The 17,524-nt window shown below is 41.2% G+C and overlaps 2 protein-coding genes across 2 annotated transcripts in view; one reads left to right on the forward strand and one right to left on the reverse strand.

The window, feature by feature from the left end:
• FRMPD1 (FERM and PDZ domain containing 1) overlaps positions 1 to 13,189 on the reverse strand; it is a 195,123-nt gene extending 181,934 nt beyond the window's left edge. The window contains 4 exon segments of the mRNA XM_014586015.2: positions 8,960 to 9,078; positions 9,818 to 9,997; positions 12,802 to 12,920; positions 13,005 to 13,189. The gene's annotated coding sequence lies outside the window, so the exon portion shown is untranslated.
• Positions 13,190 to 13,221: 32 nt separating this feature from the next.
• On the forward strand, positions 13,222 to 16,769 carry TOMM5 (translocase of outer mitochondrial membrane 5). Its single transcript, XM_006143734.3, has 2 exons — positions 13,222 to 13,427; positions 16,415 to 16,769. The coding sequence occupies exons 1-2, from the start codon at positions 13,307 to 13,309 to the stop codon at positions 16,447 to 16,449; spliced, it is 156 nt and encodes a 51-aa protein (XP_006143796.1). The 5' UTR covers positions 13,222 to 13,306; the 3' UTR covers positions 16,450 to 16,769.
• Positions 16,770 to 17,524: the final 755 nt, after the last annotated feature.

Here is a 17,524-nt window from a genome sequence, read left to right on the forward strand (position 1 = left end):
AACCGCTCTCAACGCGTGGGAGTCCAGTGACACAACCATGACGCCATCTGCTGATCCCTATGTCACATTTCTTTAAATAATCAGTATGTTACTTCATCAACCCAGGATTTATTTCAAGTTTTGGAGAGGGTTTGACATGGAGAATGAGGCAGTTTATCAGCAGAAACTGAATACCAGCAAGGACCCTGTGGGAAAAATACTCCCAGCCCATTCGTGTGACCTCTGTAACACAGGGAGTTTAAACAGAATGAGCATGAGAACTGACTACTCTGTCTTGATTTCAATAGCTATAGATGTTATCACTGACCACAAGTTTATCTGGCTTCTTTTAAAATTGATTTGCAAAAAGCCATGACCCACATCTTCCTAAAATAGCAAGCCTCTCGGAGGAACTTTCCTTGAAGAAGCACACCCTTGCTCTCCCCTATTAATTTTTTTTTTCCAGTGATCTTTAGCTGTCTTATGCTGGGAAAGCAGCTGGTGTGGTTTTATTGCACATTTCTCAATCTTTGAAGCAAGGAGCTTCTAACATCAAAACCTAAACAATGAGGTTTCTCATATTTTTACATCTCTTTGAATTTTGACTGTAAATCCCTCACCCTGTAATTCTTTTCAATATCTATGGCAGGACTAATGCTCAATGATTGTCTATTCGTAATCCTCCTAATCTCCCTGTGTACCCAAAAGAAAGAGGTGCCGAAGCAGTTTAAACAGTCCAAAAGTGTTTCTCTAACAAACAGATGGCTAAGTCGCACACAATCACCGATCTTGTTTGAGAAATTGAGCAATCGCAGCACAACGCAGACACGGGCAGATGTGCAAGTGAGGAGAGAGAGGAAGAGGAACACAGACGAGGGCTCTTCCCTGAATCCTAGTTTTCTTTCATCTTTGAACGAGGCCACATAAACTGAACTGATTGCGGCTAATGAGGAGGTCAATGCTCAATTAAACTTTATGAAATGCCAATTTTATTCCTTCTCCCTGATTATTTTTTGTTCCTAAAAATTTCTGCATTCAATGTTACTATGCTTTAAGTGGTGGCTTCATGTGAAACAAACAAACAAACAAAAAACTCTTCTCAGGACTGGCAGTTAGCATAATGGCTGTGTCACTGGACTCCCATGTAGTCGACCGCGGTTCACATCCTGGACCTGGTGGTTTAAAACTCACACCGGGCACGTGTGCGTGCGTGCCCAAGATCCCGAGAAGAGAATGGAGGAGAAGGGAGTGCAACGTGGCCATTCCCCCTGGGGGGTGATTTCTCACTTTCTGTCTCTCTGTCTCTGTGTGGCGAGTGCACATGCCCTATGGCAAAAACCTCTCAAAAAAAAAAAACAAAAAAAATAAGTGGTGGCTTCATGTGAAACAAACAAACAAACAAAAAACTCTTCTCAGGACTGGCAGTTAGCATAATGGCTGTGTCACTGGACTCCCATGTAGTCGACCGCGGTTCACATCCTGGACCTGGTGGTTTAAAACTCACACCGGGCACGTGTGCGTGCGTGCCCAAGATCCCGAGAAGAGAATGGAGGAGAAGGGAGTGCAACGTGGCCATTCCCCCTGGGGGGTGATTTCTCACTTTCTGTCTCTCTGTCTCTGTGTGGCGAGTGCACATGCCCTATGGCAAAAACCTCTCAAAAAAAAAAAACAAAAAAAACACTCTTCTCCTTTCTCCCAGGAGTCAGGAGAGGAGGACCTCAAGGTCCCATAGGCCAGCAGGACATGAGAGGATCAATAGTTCCCTCACATCTATGGTTCCCTACAGGCACCCCATGCCAGTCTCTCCTTGGCTGTGTGCCACAGGATAGGTGGTAGTGAATGGTTACATAACTATTTTTCTAAGAAGGAGAAAACACTTGACCAACACAGAGAAGGACCAGATTTGAAAGGAGTCACCCTGAGCCCAGAGCCCATGTTCTTGAGCATACCTTGTACCTACATATTTCCAGTTCTTTCAGGGACAACTGTGGAGTTTCTACCCACTTCTCAAGAAGTCTGGTGTTGGTGAACAGTAAACAAAAATAATCTTTCCCAAATTTTTGACAGTTATTAATGTTATTTCCTTCTCTACTCACCCTAAGTTCTCTCCCAGGTACTAGATCTTATCTAGTAATGATTGATTACGATGAATTTATTCAATTAGGTAAATTTTTTTATTTCTTCCTCTCCCAAGGCATCTTTAATATAATTATCCAAGTCACTTCCACCCAGTTAAGCAAGTAAACTTCAAAATGAACTGGATTTTTTTTCACTTGGGTAAAGGCAATTCTGAAGTTCTATGACTTGATCATTCATAGCCTGAAACTCCAACCTCAATTCACTCAATTAACAGTTCCATTCAGAAACAGTGCCTCCTTAGCCAAGTTCCAAGTGGTACTCTGTGTAACATCTCCAGCATTTAAATTTTGGCTAATTTCAGTGCAAACTAAATCATCAAAATATTGGCCAATAAACATAAAAATTTTCCCCAAGTGTGGTCATATTATTGAGTGAAAATGATCACTACTCTGCCATCCACCTCCCACCATTCCGATCCTTGGAAGTGCTTCCTTCTGACAGACTTGAGGTAGATCTTTAAGATACAATGGTAAGCTATTATACCCAGAGTCTCTCCTTCCAGGAAGACTTATATAAAACTCCATCCCATTTCTTTTTGCTGAAGACGTCTGCTGACCTGGAATCAATGGTTCAGTTGGAACAGGCTCCTAATATACACTTACCTGCTTCTTTCCACTGGTCCACGAACTTCACACTGGACACAGAATTCCAGAGCACCAATCCTGGACGGGATTTTACAGACCAGCCAATCCAAGCCTGCATCTTACAAATATGGATTCTGGAGCCTACGAAGAGGCAGACACTTGACCAAGGTCACACAGCTCATTAAGGCAAGAACTGGGACTAGAATTGCTAAACTGGTGATTCATCCTCCTGTGATGTCCTTCTTCCAACCAGTTCTCTTGCTCTCTGCCCTAGTTGGCTTTTGCGCACTTGACATATAGCCCACACCCTCCTGAGAGGTGCCAGCAACCTGCAAGGCTCACCTGGAATGAACCAACCCGGCTCAGCTGGCCTACGGCTCTCTACCTGCAGAGGAACGAGTGTCATGTGGCTCTCTTGCAAATATAAACAGTGTGTAGGGATGTACATGATATTTAAGTATATCATCATTGCTGCCCACCTGCCAAGTTTGCCATGCTGAGAAGCAAGCTGAGCCATCAAGTCACTTACAATGTCTGAGACTTTTAAGTTCTTTTTTCCTATAATTGCATGTGACCCTATAACAAAAGTTTTGGTACTGCTCCCCAAAATCAACCTATGATAAACATTTACCTAGGAGATACTGAACAGTTGTCATTTGTTAGGTGCCATATTAGCATCAGGGATACAAAAATGAGAAGACATGATGCCCCTCCTTTTTCAGTGAGGAGACAGACACATAGACAATGACAAGATATCAAGCTAGTGCTCTGACACTTGGACAGGAGCAGGCACAGTTTTCATAGACACACAGAGCAGTAATTAAGTCAGCACAAGAGGGCTAGTGGAGACTTTAAAAATAAAAATTGCCAGAGGGCATGTGTCTTCCCCAGAGTGATACAGAAAGACACAGAGAGGGAGAAAGCGTCCACCGGTGAGGTATAGTCACACTGTAATCCCTTCTCCATTTCCCCATCCTGACTTTGGGCATGCACATATAGGACAAGGATTCAAACCATGGGTGGCCACGTGAGATCTGGCTCCCTTAACCACTAGGCTAACAAGTCGGTTCAAGACTTCTTTAAAAATTATTTTATTTATTTATTTATTTATTTATTTATTTATTTATTTATTTATTAATTTATTCTTGGAGAGGTTTTTGCTATAGGGCATGTGTACTTGCCAGAAAGACAGAGAGAAACAAAGAGACAGAAAGATAGAAATCATCCCCCAGGGGGGATGGCCACTCCACAATCCCTTCTCCTCCATTCTCCTCTTGGGATCTTGGGCACACACGCACACACGCACACACGGCTGGTGTGAGTTTAAGCCACTAGGTCCGGGATTCAAACTGCAGTTGACTACATGGGAGTCCAGCAACATAGCCATTATGCCAACTGCTGGTCCCTAAAAATTATTTTTTAATTACAATAGTTTAAGATTAACATCAAACTTGCAAAGATGGTGTAGAGAGTCCCATATAACCCTCACCCCAGGGTCCCCTGGTATTAACATCTTATAGTGGTACAACTGTTACAGCCAAGGAACTACCACTAGCACATTACTATTAACTAAACTAGTAGAGACTTTCAGAAGGAAGTGACATCTAAGATAACTTCTGGGACTTGAGCCATGGTCAGCCATGTGGGAGTCCAGTGCCTCAACTACCACTCTACCTGCTGGCCTGGGAAAAGGAATTTTAATCAGTAAGAAAGCATGTGAAAATACCCAAAGCAAAGAGTCTGAAGAGTTCAGGAAATAGCCAGTAGTTCAGTATGTGGGGATATATGTGAGAGATTGGAAGGAAAAGGAGCAGACTAGAGGAAGGATGAAGAGAACACACCAGGCTGAGAAAGGGAAAATGTTAGTGAAGATGGAGATCACATCAATAAAAGGCCTGAGCAACAGTAGTAACACAGGGGACACAAAGGATACGATGACTTTTACAGATATTAAGGAGGTAGAACTGACAGAACTTAGTGGTTAATTAGATATAGGGGGTCTTAGGGCATGAGAAGAATCAAGTTGACTACCAGATCTCTGGCGTTAGCAACTGGAAAGAATGGATGGTGGTGCCAGTCATTAAGCTATAGGGCATAGGAGTTAAGGTTCATTAGGAGGATGCTATGGTTTGAATGTGTCCCCCAAAATCCAAGTGTTGGAAATTTAATCCCCAATGAAACAATGCTGGGAGGTGGGGCCTAATGGGAGGTAGTTAGGTCATGAAGGCTCTGCCTTTATTAATAAATTAATGCTGCTATTAAAAAAAGGCTTTCTAGGGGCTGGCAGTTGGCATGGTGGTCAAGGTGCTGGACTCCCACGTGGTCGACTGCGGTTCAAGTCTCATATTTGGCAACTTGCTTTCTCACTTTCCTCTTCTCTCTCTCTCTCTGTCTCTCTGTGGTAAAATTTGAAAAAAGATAATAATGACAAATAAAATTAAATAATTAAATAATTTTTTTTAAAAAAAGACTTTCAGGGGTCCGGCTGATGGTATGCTGGTTAAGACAGCTGGATCCCATATGACTGACTGTGTGGTTCAAGGCTCCGACCTGGTGGCTTGAAAAACACATCAGTGCATGTGCATGCATGCCCAAAAGCCAGAGGAGACTGGAGGAAAAGAAACTATGGTATTGCTGTCCCCCCCACCCCCCAGAGAGTGATTTCTCACTTTATCTCTCTCTCTCTTTCTCTGTCTTTCTGGTGAGCACACTCATCTTATGGAGGGAAAAAAAAAAAGGCTTCCAGGAGTGGACTCTTTCTCTTGTCCTCCTGCCTTCTGCCATGGGAAGATGCAGCAAAAAGGCCCTCACTAGATCAAATGCTGGTGCCTTAATCTTGAATTTCCCAGACCGTAGAATTGTGAGAGAATAAACTTTTGGACCAGCTCCATGGCACAGCTGTAATGTGCTGCTCAGAAGAAGCCAGATCCCACATGGTGACCACAGTTTGAATCCCCAGCCTGGTCAGCTTGAAACATGCCAAGTACATGCACTCATGCATGAGTGCCCAAGATCTGACTGGCTGGAGGACAGGTGGAAGGGGACTGCAGTGTGACCAGACCCTGTGGAGGATGTCTCTCTCTTTCTCTCATACATGCACTCTAGCATGAATTATATTTAAAGAGGGGGAAAGAATAAACTTCTGCTCTTTATAAATGATCCAATCTCAGGTATTTTCTTATAGCAGTTCCAAATGGACTAAGATGGAGGGGAAGATGATTGGTTCCACTTTTAACAGGTAGCATGTGAGGTACTCATGGACATCCAAGGAAACTCTGAAGTCAGGAGGTTGGTTGGACATACAGGTCTGTGTTTGTGGATGGAAATAAGGTGGAGAAAAACATGGTAAATCATTGCCACAAGGATGGCAATTGACACTAGATTAGATTGTTCATAAGCATAGAAGGAAAGAACCCTAAATAATGCTGTCATTTAAGAAATGACCCAAGGAAGAGGTGTGGAAAGAAAGTGAGGGGCATCTAAAAAAATGGAAGGAAAACCAGAACATGAGATCCCTGAAGCTGAGAGGGGAGAGCTTTTCTGAAAAGGTCATATGGCCAATTGTGCCAAATGCTACAAGGAGAATGAGACCTACAAGAGTTGCTTTGGATTTGGCAATAAGTATTTCCCTCAAAGGAGGCAGTTTCAGAGACTGGATGGGATGAGATGTCCAGTCTGTCCTTGGAATGCAGAGTAAATAAGAGGGAGGACAAGAGGACTGTGAGTGACTGCCATTCTCCTAAAAAGACTTACTATGAATAGGAGGCCAGAGATAACTTAAATGGGACTCACAAATGAAAATAGATACTTTCATAGTAAAAAAAAAAAAACAAACAAAAAACAAAAAAAAACAAAAAACTTATTCCATTTAGGGTATGACTAAGCTACAATTTTCTAGTGAAAAAAATATTTTTTATTAGTAGTAGTATTAATAGCTACCATTTATAAAATGCCCACTGTAAGTCAGGCCTTTTAAGTACATACATTATTTAGCCCTTTAAACAACTTTGAAGTAGTTTCTATATCCCTCTTTACAGACGAAAAAAACAAAAGCCCAGAAAAGTTCAGCATGGGGCACAATGTCTTAAAGTAACTTCATAGAGTAGCTAGAATTTAAACCTAACCTTTGCGCTGAAGCCCACGCTTTTTCTATAGCAACTACATTACTAACACTTCCTACAGCTGGCCTTCATTCACAGAGCAAAAGCCAAGAACTAAAATGGGTGGGATCAGCAGATGGCATATGGTTATGTCACTGGACTCCCACGTAGTCAACTGTGGTTCAAGTCCTGGACCTGGCAGCTTAAAACTCAGAGGCATGTGTACATGCGTGCCCGAGATCCTGAGAGGAGAATGGAGAGGGGATTGCAACATGGCCATCCCCCACCCCGAGGGTGATTTCTCTCTTTCTGTCTCTCTCTGTCTCTCTAGCAAGCACATGTGCCCAATAGCAAAAATCTCAAAAAAACAAACAAAAAATAGAACTAAAATGGGTAGCCAGGGAATTCCATCCACCACTGTTTGAGACCTGAGTGATGAGATGAATATCTCAGGCATATACTTCTTATTCAGGGACAATCTCTGAGCTGGGATTTGGGTCACAGAGGTCCTTTCCAGGGATTCAATATGTCCTCTTTGGAGTGTATGTGTGTGTGTTTGTGTGTGTTTATGGATGTATGCAAGAGATATAGGGCCATATAGCTCTGAGTAAATCAATCTATCTCTCTTAACTAGAAAAGTTAAGAATGTAAGGGAAAATTGCAAAATTTTATGAGAACTTTGCAAATGTTATTTTAGTCTGGAGAAAACAAGGAACAAGGAAGATCCCAGCTGCCTTTATATAATCATGAGGAAGAAAGATAAGTCTTACATTCGATACTCTGGAGGACATAACTGGGAACATGATATGGAGAGGTAAGTTCCATGTCCAAAAACATGCCAAACACGTGTGTGAGTACCCAAAATACCAAAAAAAGGTAGAAACGGAGGAGAAGGGATCACGGTGTGACCATTCTCTATGGGCAGAGTGGAGGGTGCTTTTTCATTTCCCCTTTGTCTCTCTCCAGCGAGCACACGTGCCTTCTAGTAAAAATTAAAGGAAAAAGAAAGAATTATCACTGATATGTCAATAATGGTTGAGAGGGTACAGAGAATTGTTATTTTCCTTTTTCTTTAATTTTGTATTTTTTAAATTCTATGAATATAAATGCATATTTTTTTCTGTTAAAGAATTATTTATTTTATTTTATTTATTATTTTTAATTTGACCAGAAAGACTCAGAAAGAGAGAGGGAAAGTGAAAAAGCAAACCTCCAGGACCAGGACTTGAACCATGGTTGGCCATGTGGGAGTCCAGCACCTTAATCACCACACCACCTACCAGCCCCTTAAATGTGTACTTTTTGTGAAAAAAAAAAAAAAATCAAATTATTGAAAGTATCATATGGGTTTTACATAATTATATTGCTAAAAATAAATGAAAGTAAACACAATTTTCCATTTTCAAGTTTTTTTTTTTTTTTGCCAGAGGGTACATGTGCATGCGAGAGATCAAGAAAGCGCATCTCAACTGGGCCTGGTCATGCCATAATCCTTTTTCCTACAATTCTCCATCCTGTCAAGGTCTTGGGTGCAAGTACGTTGGTGCACAAAGAAGGCATGTTTTTCAAGCCAACAGGGCTGGGACTCTGCTCTGGTCGACATGTGGAATCTGGCTACCTGTGCACAATTTCTAGTTCACTCATTTTGTTAAACAATGATTTATTTATTTTTTACTTTGCCATAGGGCACGTGTGCTCATCAGAGAGAGATAAAGAGAGAAAGAGAGGGAAAGTAAGAAAGCAAGCCACCAGGTCCAGGATTCAAACCACAGTCAACCATGTGGGAGTCCAACTCCTAAATGACCATGTCACCTGGTAGCCCCCTAAGTTCATTATTTAACTTTACCTATGATAAATTCAAATTATGTAAATGATTTTTATCTAGCCAAGCAAAACCAAGTTGTACCAAAGCAGCGTGAAATAAATAAATATATAAAATATTATGTAGAATTTGTGGTAAATTCCTTTGGGGAATAATTTCTTTTCAGCCTAACATATTGGGTTATCATTTTTACATAGAAAAATATGTCATGACATTTCTGACAACACAATACAAAGCCACCAATGTTTAAATTCTAAACAGAGGCAGATATGAAATTTACTTATTCATTCATTCACCTAGGGGGCATTTATTGAGCTTTTACCATGTATAAATACCTGTTACTAGTTTCTCAGAGGATTAAAGAATGTGCAACGACATGTTCCTTGTACAGGAGGTGCTTATAGTTTACTTGGAAAGAGATCAAATATTCATGAATCATCCAGACAACAAAGTCCTAAAAATTAGAACAGAGAACAGGGTATTATAGAAAACAAATGACAGTGAAGTCAAGGTTATCAAAATTCTACTTATCCTTCAAGGTTCAAAAGGTCCCCTCTCTTCCTGAAGATGCCTCTTGCTGGGCAATCATTTCTGGAAGTAAGTTATTGCATCTGCTAGGTTAGGACTCTGGTTAGTACCTATCATAGAACAACCTTTATGGAAAGTCCAGCTAGCCTTTCTGTGTCTTCACTTTTATTTCATTCATTGTGGGACCTGAATGGACCTCAAAATCAATTTTATTTTAGGAATTCTAGGCCATGATCATCTCCTGAAGGAATGAGGAAGAGGTGTGGAGCTGGATAATTACGTAGTCCAGATGAACTACTGGTTATAGGTATGGAAATGTGGAAAGAAGGGCTTCCTTTACCTGTTGTTGAATAGCAGCTATCCTTTACCTTGTCCCTCCCAAACTGGGCTTGATCAGCACTTTGCCCTCCCAATCCTTACCTCCAAGGAGAGGATTGTCAATGAGAATACTCACGGCAAAAGTATCAAAAGCACCAAGGTATTACGAGGAAAGATGCTTAACCTGGAGCCCATAGACCCACCCTAGTCTGAACTAGCTCTGCTTCTAACTAGCTTCCCTCTGAGCCTCAGTTTCCTTATCTGTCAAATGAAGACTTTGAACTGTTCAATACCCAAAGCCTATACTTCCCTATAAATTACAAAACACAAAGTTCCTGTGATATTACCTTGGATTTATTCTCCTAGCATGAGTCATCAATCTCTGACTTCGCAATACAAATTCCTCTCCAGTGATGGAAATTAAAGCACTTAATTCTCTTATGGGTAGGTTGTACATCTGAATGCTTTGCGCAGCACTGTCTGAGAAGTTGAGGCAAAGGAAATGGCTCCTAAATTCCTCCTGGGATCTAAATGGAAAACAAGACAGGCTATGACATCAGCTGCCATTTCCTCTGTGATCAGACTAAATAATAAAATAGCAATATTAAATTACGTGTATGTACTTTTCATTTTTGCCTTTCATGACAAATCACAGTGAATTCTTTGCTGTCAGCCTTTAATTCGAAATTATGTAGGAAGAACAGGAAAGAAGTAAAGAGAATTACAGCATTCTAAGCTACAGGTGACTTCAAAAATTAAACTCTGCCCCATTATCACAGTGAAGAAAAAAATGAGGGCTCCAACATATAAAACAGCCCGGTTTAATGCTGACTTTCACTGTTGATACAGTGTTGACATGTTGAAGCATGTTCTCTCCTGCTTCACCTACCCCACCGTAATCGCACAATATCACAACCGTGCCAAATAAATAAATGAACACTTTTTAACAAGCCAAAAAAAGGAGCTTAATCCCTTTTAACCAGTTTTCTCCATTATAATTAGAGGAGTTATACAAACACAGGTTGCCAGAATGCACATTTTTGAAACAGGAAGCATTTATCCTTTCAGAGTGTATCTGGAACTCTCTCTCACCTCAAGATACAGCTGCTCCGTATTTCTATCCAGTTCAGGTAGGCAAGCACCAGACCTTTCTTTTTTTAAAAAAAAAAATTATTTATTTTATTTTATTTATTTGTTCTTTTATTTTTTAATTTGACTAGAGAGACAGAGAGAGAGCGAGAGAGCAAGAGAGTGAGAGAGAGAGAGAGAGAAAATGAGAAAGCAAGCCACCATGTCAGGACTCAGAACTGCGGTCAGCCGTGGTCAGCCACATGGGAGTGTCCAGCGCCTTAACCACCATGCCTCCTGCTGGCCCAGCACCAGACCTTTCTACGAAAACTGTTATGAGAATATTGCCTTTAACAAGCCAGCTATTGCTTCCACATCACCTACCAGGTAAACAGGAGCTGCTTCAGCTTAACATTTTTAAAAAATAATTATTTATTTAATTTTATTTATTCATTCACTTATCTTAATTTGACCAGAGTGAGACACACACACACAGAGAGAGAGAGAGGGAGAGAGAGAGAGAGAGAAAGCAAACCACCAGGTCTGGGACTCAAACCGTGGTTGGCCTTGTGGCAGTTTAACATTTTTAATTCAAATGCTGAAGACCTTATTGTTACTCAAAGCAAGTAAGTAACTCAAAGAAATCTCAGTAAAGAAAGAAAAAGTTGGTAGTTCCATATGTAAACCATTTATCTTAACTCAGTCAGTATTAGGAGTATAAATTAGTGGAATCACATAAGAATCCATTCCTTCCCAGTCCTTTCTGTTCCGCCGTTCAAATGAATGAGATGTGTCTATATTGCTACATTCTTCCTACTATGGAAAACACACACACTGGCTGTTTTGATGCCTGACCAAATCAGGACATCCTAGATGATATGATTAGAATTCAAAATGTACAGACACTTAGAACTAGAAGGGACTTCCAAGAGCATCTAATCATATCCCTTTACAACTAAAGACATGGGTTTGCAGTCAAACAGAAACTTGTCTCTTGTCACATGACTAGCTACTGGCCACATCTAGAACTCCTGTCTCTAGTCTTCCTGTTCAGGTTCTTTCCACATCCCCTACAGCTTTCCAGCATCAGCATAGGCTTTCTAAACACTCAAGAACGGTTGGCTGGTGGCTGTTCCTCTGGAGTTAGCCTGCCCCTCCTACTCTAAAGCTGCCTCTGCTATTCCACTGCATGAATTATAGATGTAAGAAGTTACTAAATCTTGAATAAGCAAATGAATTTGTCTTCTTGCCCCAGTGTCTTGCATTCTATCAGTCAGGAAGTTGGTAGCAATGCTTTTATCTGTCAGTTGTTTTCATAGCAAATTACTGTTCTAATTTATCCAAATCCATCGTTGCTGTGCACTGTACAGTCAAGAACATTCTGGTTTTGAATTGTGTGAGCAAGTCATTCATCTGGTTCATGTCTAAGTATTAAATATGGCTAGTTAGTATGCATATCTGGGGCAGCAGTCTACTAACACTAAATTTATAATTCAGACAGGAAATTTAATTGCACTAAACTCCTACCGTCTGGCCCCTCGGATGTCCACCCATCGAAGCACTAACTGTTAAAGACTACCCAAGGGGCAGTAGTGTGCAGGAGAAAGAGAATTCAACTTGACATTGTCATCCTCTGCATCAGAACCCTGCCCCTGTGCAGCACAAGCAGAGTGACTTCAGACAGTGTCCTCGGTTTCTGAGCGTCCCTTTCCTTATCTGTAAAATGCTGATCAGATCTGAGCTTGCTTCACACATGCTGTATAACTGGTCAATGTGATCATTTGTAAGAATAAGTTAATTCCAGAAATAAGAATATCACAGTCATATGAAAAATGTTAAAAGCCCTATCTCTGGGGACTGGACAAGTGGTACATAGGAATAAATCCCAATGGGAAGGTTGGAGGTTTGCTTCTGGAGACACCCCCTGAGTACACTGGGCACATAGGTGCTCTGGATCCAGGGCTGACTGAAGCTGGGGGGGAATGGCTGCTTCAATATCCTGTTGGAGGTGCTATTTCTCTCTCTCTCTGCTTCTGTCTCCATGCCTCATAGAAGAAGGAAACTTTAAAAAGGAAGAAAGAAAATAGACAACTCTGTCTCTGAGGTCCCACAGGCCTATAGAGGTATAAAACCCTGCTCTCTCATTTACTAATTGTGTAGTCTTGGTCAAGTTTTCCCATCTTCACCTTTTTGTTTAATTTATGGAAACATTTCAAATATAGTCAAGATAGATTAGAATAATTAACTAAAATGATGTACTAACCAGCAGCTTAAGCCTTGTCAAATTTTGCTAATATAGTTTCTTTCATCTCTCTTCCTGGGGTGCTAAAGCACATCTGGGCAAGTTCTCGTTTTAAAGCTCTCCGTGTGTCCGTTTCTAATCTAGGAAACGAAGACAATGACTAATTCATGGGGTAGAAGTGTATTGAGTACTCCATAAACGTTAGCTATTATTTATGGCAGTACCTATGCACACAGCCACCTCCGGACGCAAGAGCGCCCCGACGCGAGGCGCCCCCGGATCCACACTCGGGTTATTACACGGCGTGGAGCAAACTGACTCTGCGTGACTACGATCGCGGCCGCCCCCTTCAGGCCGCCTTTCTTCATAGTGGTCGGACCGGACGCGGATTGTCCATTGCGGGCTCCCGTCACTGCGAGCGGAAACCCGCGCCTGGAACAGGAAGGAGGGTTGAGCCGAGTTCCGGGCGTGAAGCGCCGCCTAGGACAGCAGAGCAGCGGCTGGGAGCCTGGGAGGCAGATCTGCGATGTTTCGGATCGAGGGCCTCGCGCCGAAACTGGACCCGGAGGAGATGAAACGGAAGATGCGCGAAGACGTGATCTCTTCCATACGGAATTTCCTCATCTACGTGGCCCTGCTGCGAGTCAGTGAGTGTTCTCCCGGGTTGTGACCGTGCGACCGGCGGGGAGCTCGTCACCGCCCAGGCCCGGCGCGCGTGCTACTGATCGTCCAGGCTTGCCCAGCCTTAAGACGGTTCGAGTTGCTAGAGCTTGAAGTATTCCCCACAACAACTCTCATTTTGCAAACAGGACGCCTCAGAGTAGCGAAATGGCTGTCCCAAGGTCATTCTGCGATTCAGTGAACGAACTTGTGCTAGTCCAGAACTCTTACCTCTAGATTCCCTTCCTTCAGTGCTGACTTTGGAAATCCAAAAGATTTTGTGTCCTTTGTGTTCATTTGTACAGCAAGTGAAGTAAATAATTGCTTTTATTTATTGGTTTGAAAAAATAAGACAAGGGTATAAGCATTGATTTTAGAGTTGGAAAGTTTCTTCCATTTACAAGACCACGTTAGTGGCCTGTAGGGGGAGGCATGGTAGGTTTTATATATCCCTTTTTAGAATAACTCGATTTTCACAAGGGACTTAGGCAAGGTTTCAGAGTTACAAGAACACCGAATGTTAAGAACTGGAAGCTGTTTTGGAGACAGGATCATTTTACTGATAAGAGTCTCAGAAGCCACTTACCTTTGCATCATTTTTCTCAGTTCATTATCTTTTTCATTTCTCAATGCTGTACATTGTTGCTGGTGCGGATGAGAGGCAAGGGTGGTTCAAGTGAACGAAGGCCGTACCAAGGTCATTCTATAGAAGACTCCTGTTATAGGCGAGAGCTCACTGAGGCCAAGATCGCCCTACTTCAGTGCGTTTTTTCCTTGTCTCTGAAATTACCCTGCCTCCCCAGGAGAGGGAGCCTTGGGAAACAGAACCGCCCAAATATTCAACAGCTTCTTGTCCGGCCCAAATTTATTGATTTTTCTCCTCTTAACTTTTTGTTGTTGTTTACCTAGCTGCTAGAAAATACTTACTTCTTCTCTATGACCCTTGTATGTTATATTGATAGTTATCATTTCTTTTTTTCTTTTTTTTTTTTTTGAGAGGTTTTTGCTATAGGGTGCATGTGCTCGCCAGAAGTACAGAGAGACAGAAAGTGAGAAATCACCACCCGAGGGGATGGCCACACTGCAATCCCTTCTCCTCCTCTGGGGATCTTGGGCATGCATGCACACGTGCCCGGCTTGAGTTTAAGCCACCGGGTCCAGGACTCGAACTGCGGTCGACTACATGGGCAGTCTAGTGACATAGCCATTACACCAACTGCTGGTCCGGACTTCTTAATGTAAGATGTAATTTGCATAGTTACACTGCACATACTTGAAGTATATAGAGGTCAGTGGGTTTTAGCATACAGTTGTGCAGCTGTGCCACAATCTTAGAGCATTTTATTTTCCTCTAAAAGAAACACCATATCCACTATCTGTCACTCTATTTACCCATTTCTCCAGCCCTTGGCAACTACAAATCTTACTTTTTCTCTAGTTCTGGACAATTCATATAAATGGACTGGCACAGTGCATGGTCTTTTGTGTCTGGTTGATTTCACTTAACGTAATGTTCACAAGGTTTGTCCAGGTTCTAGCATGTCTTAGAACTTTGTTTCTTCTAATGGCTGAATAAGATTTCCATTGTATGGTTATACTGTATTTTTTAATCCATTCATAATTTGATGAATGGTTTTCTCCTGATTAAGAATGGTTTAAAAAAAAAGATTGAATGAACTGCTGACTGATGCTTTAACAGATTTTGATATCTTCAGTTTAATATTAACAAAATGTTAGTATGATACTGAGAAAGAATATCATTCTGGTAGCTTTTCTGGCCACAATACCTTTACACGGGACAGTAAATATTATGTCTTAGATCTGTATGACAACATGTCTTACTTTCTAAACATTTCTCTTTTTTAATGAATTATTTATTTGATTTTAGTATTATAAAGGCATGTGCACTCACCAGAGAAAGAGGGAGAGGGAAAGTGAGAAACTAAGACCTAAACCGCAGTCAAGCTTTCAGGAGTCCGGTGCCTCAACCACCATGCCACTGGCTGGCCCCTTTAGACATTTCCTTTTTTTTTTTTTTTTGAGGGGTTTTTGCTAAAAGGATGTGTGTGCTCGCCAGAGAGACAGAAAGCAAGAAATCACCCCCCAGGGGGGCTGCCCACGCTGCAGTCCCTTCTCCTCCATTGTTCTCTCGGGATCTTGGGCACGCACGCACACATGCCCAGTGTAAGTTTAAGCTACCGGGTCTAGGACTCAAACCACAGCCAACTACATATGAGTCCAACGACATAGCCGTTACACCAACTGCTGGTCCCTCCCTTTAGACATTTCTAAGTATACCATCTTATTAGAACTTCATAATGATTGAGGTAAAAAAAAAATGCCCATTTATTTCCTCTAGAGTTTTGTTCCTTTTGCAGTTAAATCACCAAAGTAAAGGATTACGATTTGAAAGAAGACTTGATTTATTCTTATGGCCCTAACATAGAAAACTACCTGGAAGAAAGGTCTTATGTAGGGCTCGGGCTGTGTTGGCTTTACACCTACCTACTGGTGTGTGACACAACTATACCCACATGGGAAAGATCCTGGATTCATGTCCCAGGACCACTCTGAGGCCCCTCAGGATCTGGGCTGGCAGGGACTTTAAAAAGTGTAAGAATGAAAAACGAATGTTAAGGAGGCCAGCAGGTGGCATGGTGATTAGGGTGCTGGACTCCCATATGGCCAACTGGTTTGAGTCCCTTCTCACTTTCTCACTCTCTCTTTCTGATTACATTTTAATTCGATAATTCTTTTTAAAAGAATGTTATAATAATAATAGCCAAATGACACTGGAATGGGTTACTTGGACAGCAGTTAGTTGTTTAGGCAAAAGCTTGACTGTTACTTGGAGTTGTTTTTAAAAACGTACCAAATTAAACCTGTAGACATTTCCCCCAATCTTAGAATTCTGTAAGGTTGCCTATGGGCCAATTTAAAAACTGATTTAGGGTTTATTTGTTTTTCTTTTCAGCTCCTTTTATTTTAAAGAAATTGGACAGCATATGAAGATTGGGCATCCCATGCAAATATATGATATGAAGAACCTGGTTACAGCTTCTGCTCCTGTCTCCACATGAATAGGCCCAGAGAGGTGTAAGAGACTCTTTGATTGAATGGACATAAAAATTTCACTTGTTAAGAACAAGCTTGGGTCTGGTAACTGAACTTCATAGCTAAAATACAAACCTATTTGGGAAGTATGGAAAGACATCTTGTGGTCATATTGTGCCCTTATGCCTGTAATATTTGGCCTCCATGAATGTTGGTGTAATTGTAAATAATGCATTTTCTAGCAAGTATTAATTATAAGAAAATTATGTCTGAAATGGCATTGTCTTGTCAGTTATTTCTGTTTGTTTACCTTTTTACTTCTGTCTGAAGTGTATTTGTGAAGAGTCCTTTGCAATTAGTTATGTTTTATGGAAGTCAGCGCACAGCCACAGTAACACTTAAACACAGGACCATTAGTCTATATTTTTACTAAACATTCTAAAGAAAAATTGGGTTGTTTTTCTTATTTCACTTTTGCTGCAAACCACAGCTGAGGTTCTTACGATACTGGATATAAGAAGCTGCGTTAAATTGTGTTTCTCTTGCTTCGGGCTTGAGAATTTGCTAATTTTAATAAAACGGAGTTGTTTTATTGCCCGACAATCTTATAAAAGGCAACCTTTCGATGCTAAATATATGGAATACCATCAAAGTCAACTAATTCTCCAAGTTTGATGGGTGAAGGGAGTGGTCTTTAGCTTCTTTAGAGCCACTGTGTTCACTTTTTAGCTAATTATAGTGGTATTTACCCTTATGTCTCTAAATAGCATGATGGTGTTGTTACTTCATGACTTTTCTGTTTTAGACATTGTCTTCTGACTTTTTAATGTGTATCTAGGTCTCTTATCTCCCCTTATGTCCACGAAGTACACATTTCTCATCATTTCTTCTTCCAGTGTACAATGTAGTATCATTTTGATTGGGTCACTATCATTAGGATTCTAAGTATTATGTGTGATTTTCCTTTCCTTCATACCTGTTGACTTTTCTTAGGCTTAATTTTCTCTGAACTTTCCACTAGATCAACTAA

This window comes from Tupaia chinensis, unplaced genomic scaffold, assembly GCF_000334495.1.
Source record: "Tupaia chinensis unplaced genomic scaffold, TupChi_1.0 Scaffold000104_1, whole genome shotgun sequence".
Lineage (NCBI taxonomy): Eukaryota > Metazoa > Chordata > Mammalia > Scandentia > Tupaiidae > Tupaia > Tupaia belangeri.

What these genes read in the sequence shown, in the direction of transcription:
- TOMM5 (XM_006143734.3), top strand. Translation starts at nt 13,307, where the DNA reads ATGTTTCGGATCGAGGGCCTCGCGCCGAAACTGGACCCGGAGGAGATG. An exon ending in CGTGGCCCTGCTGCGAGTCA is followed by an intron (nt 13,428 to 16,414) that starts GTGAGTGTTCTC and finishes TTTTCTTTTCAG; the next exon opens with CTCCTTTTATTTTAAAGAAA.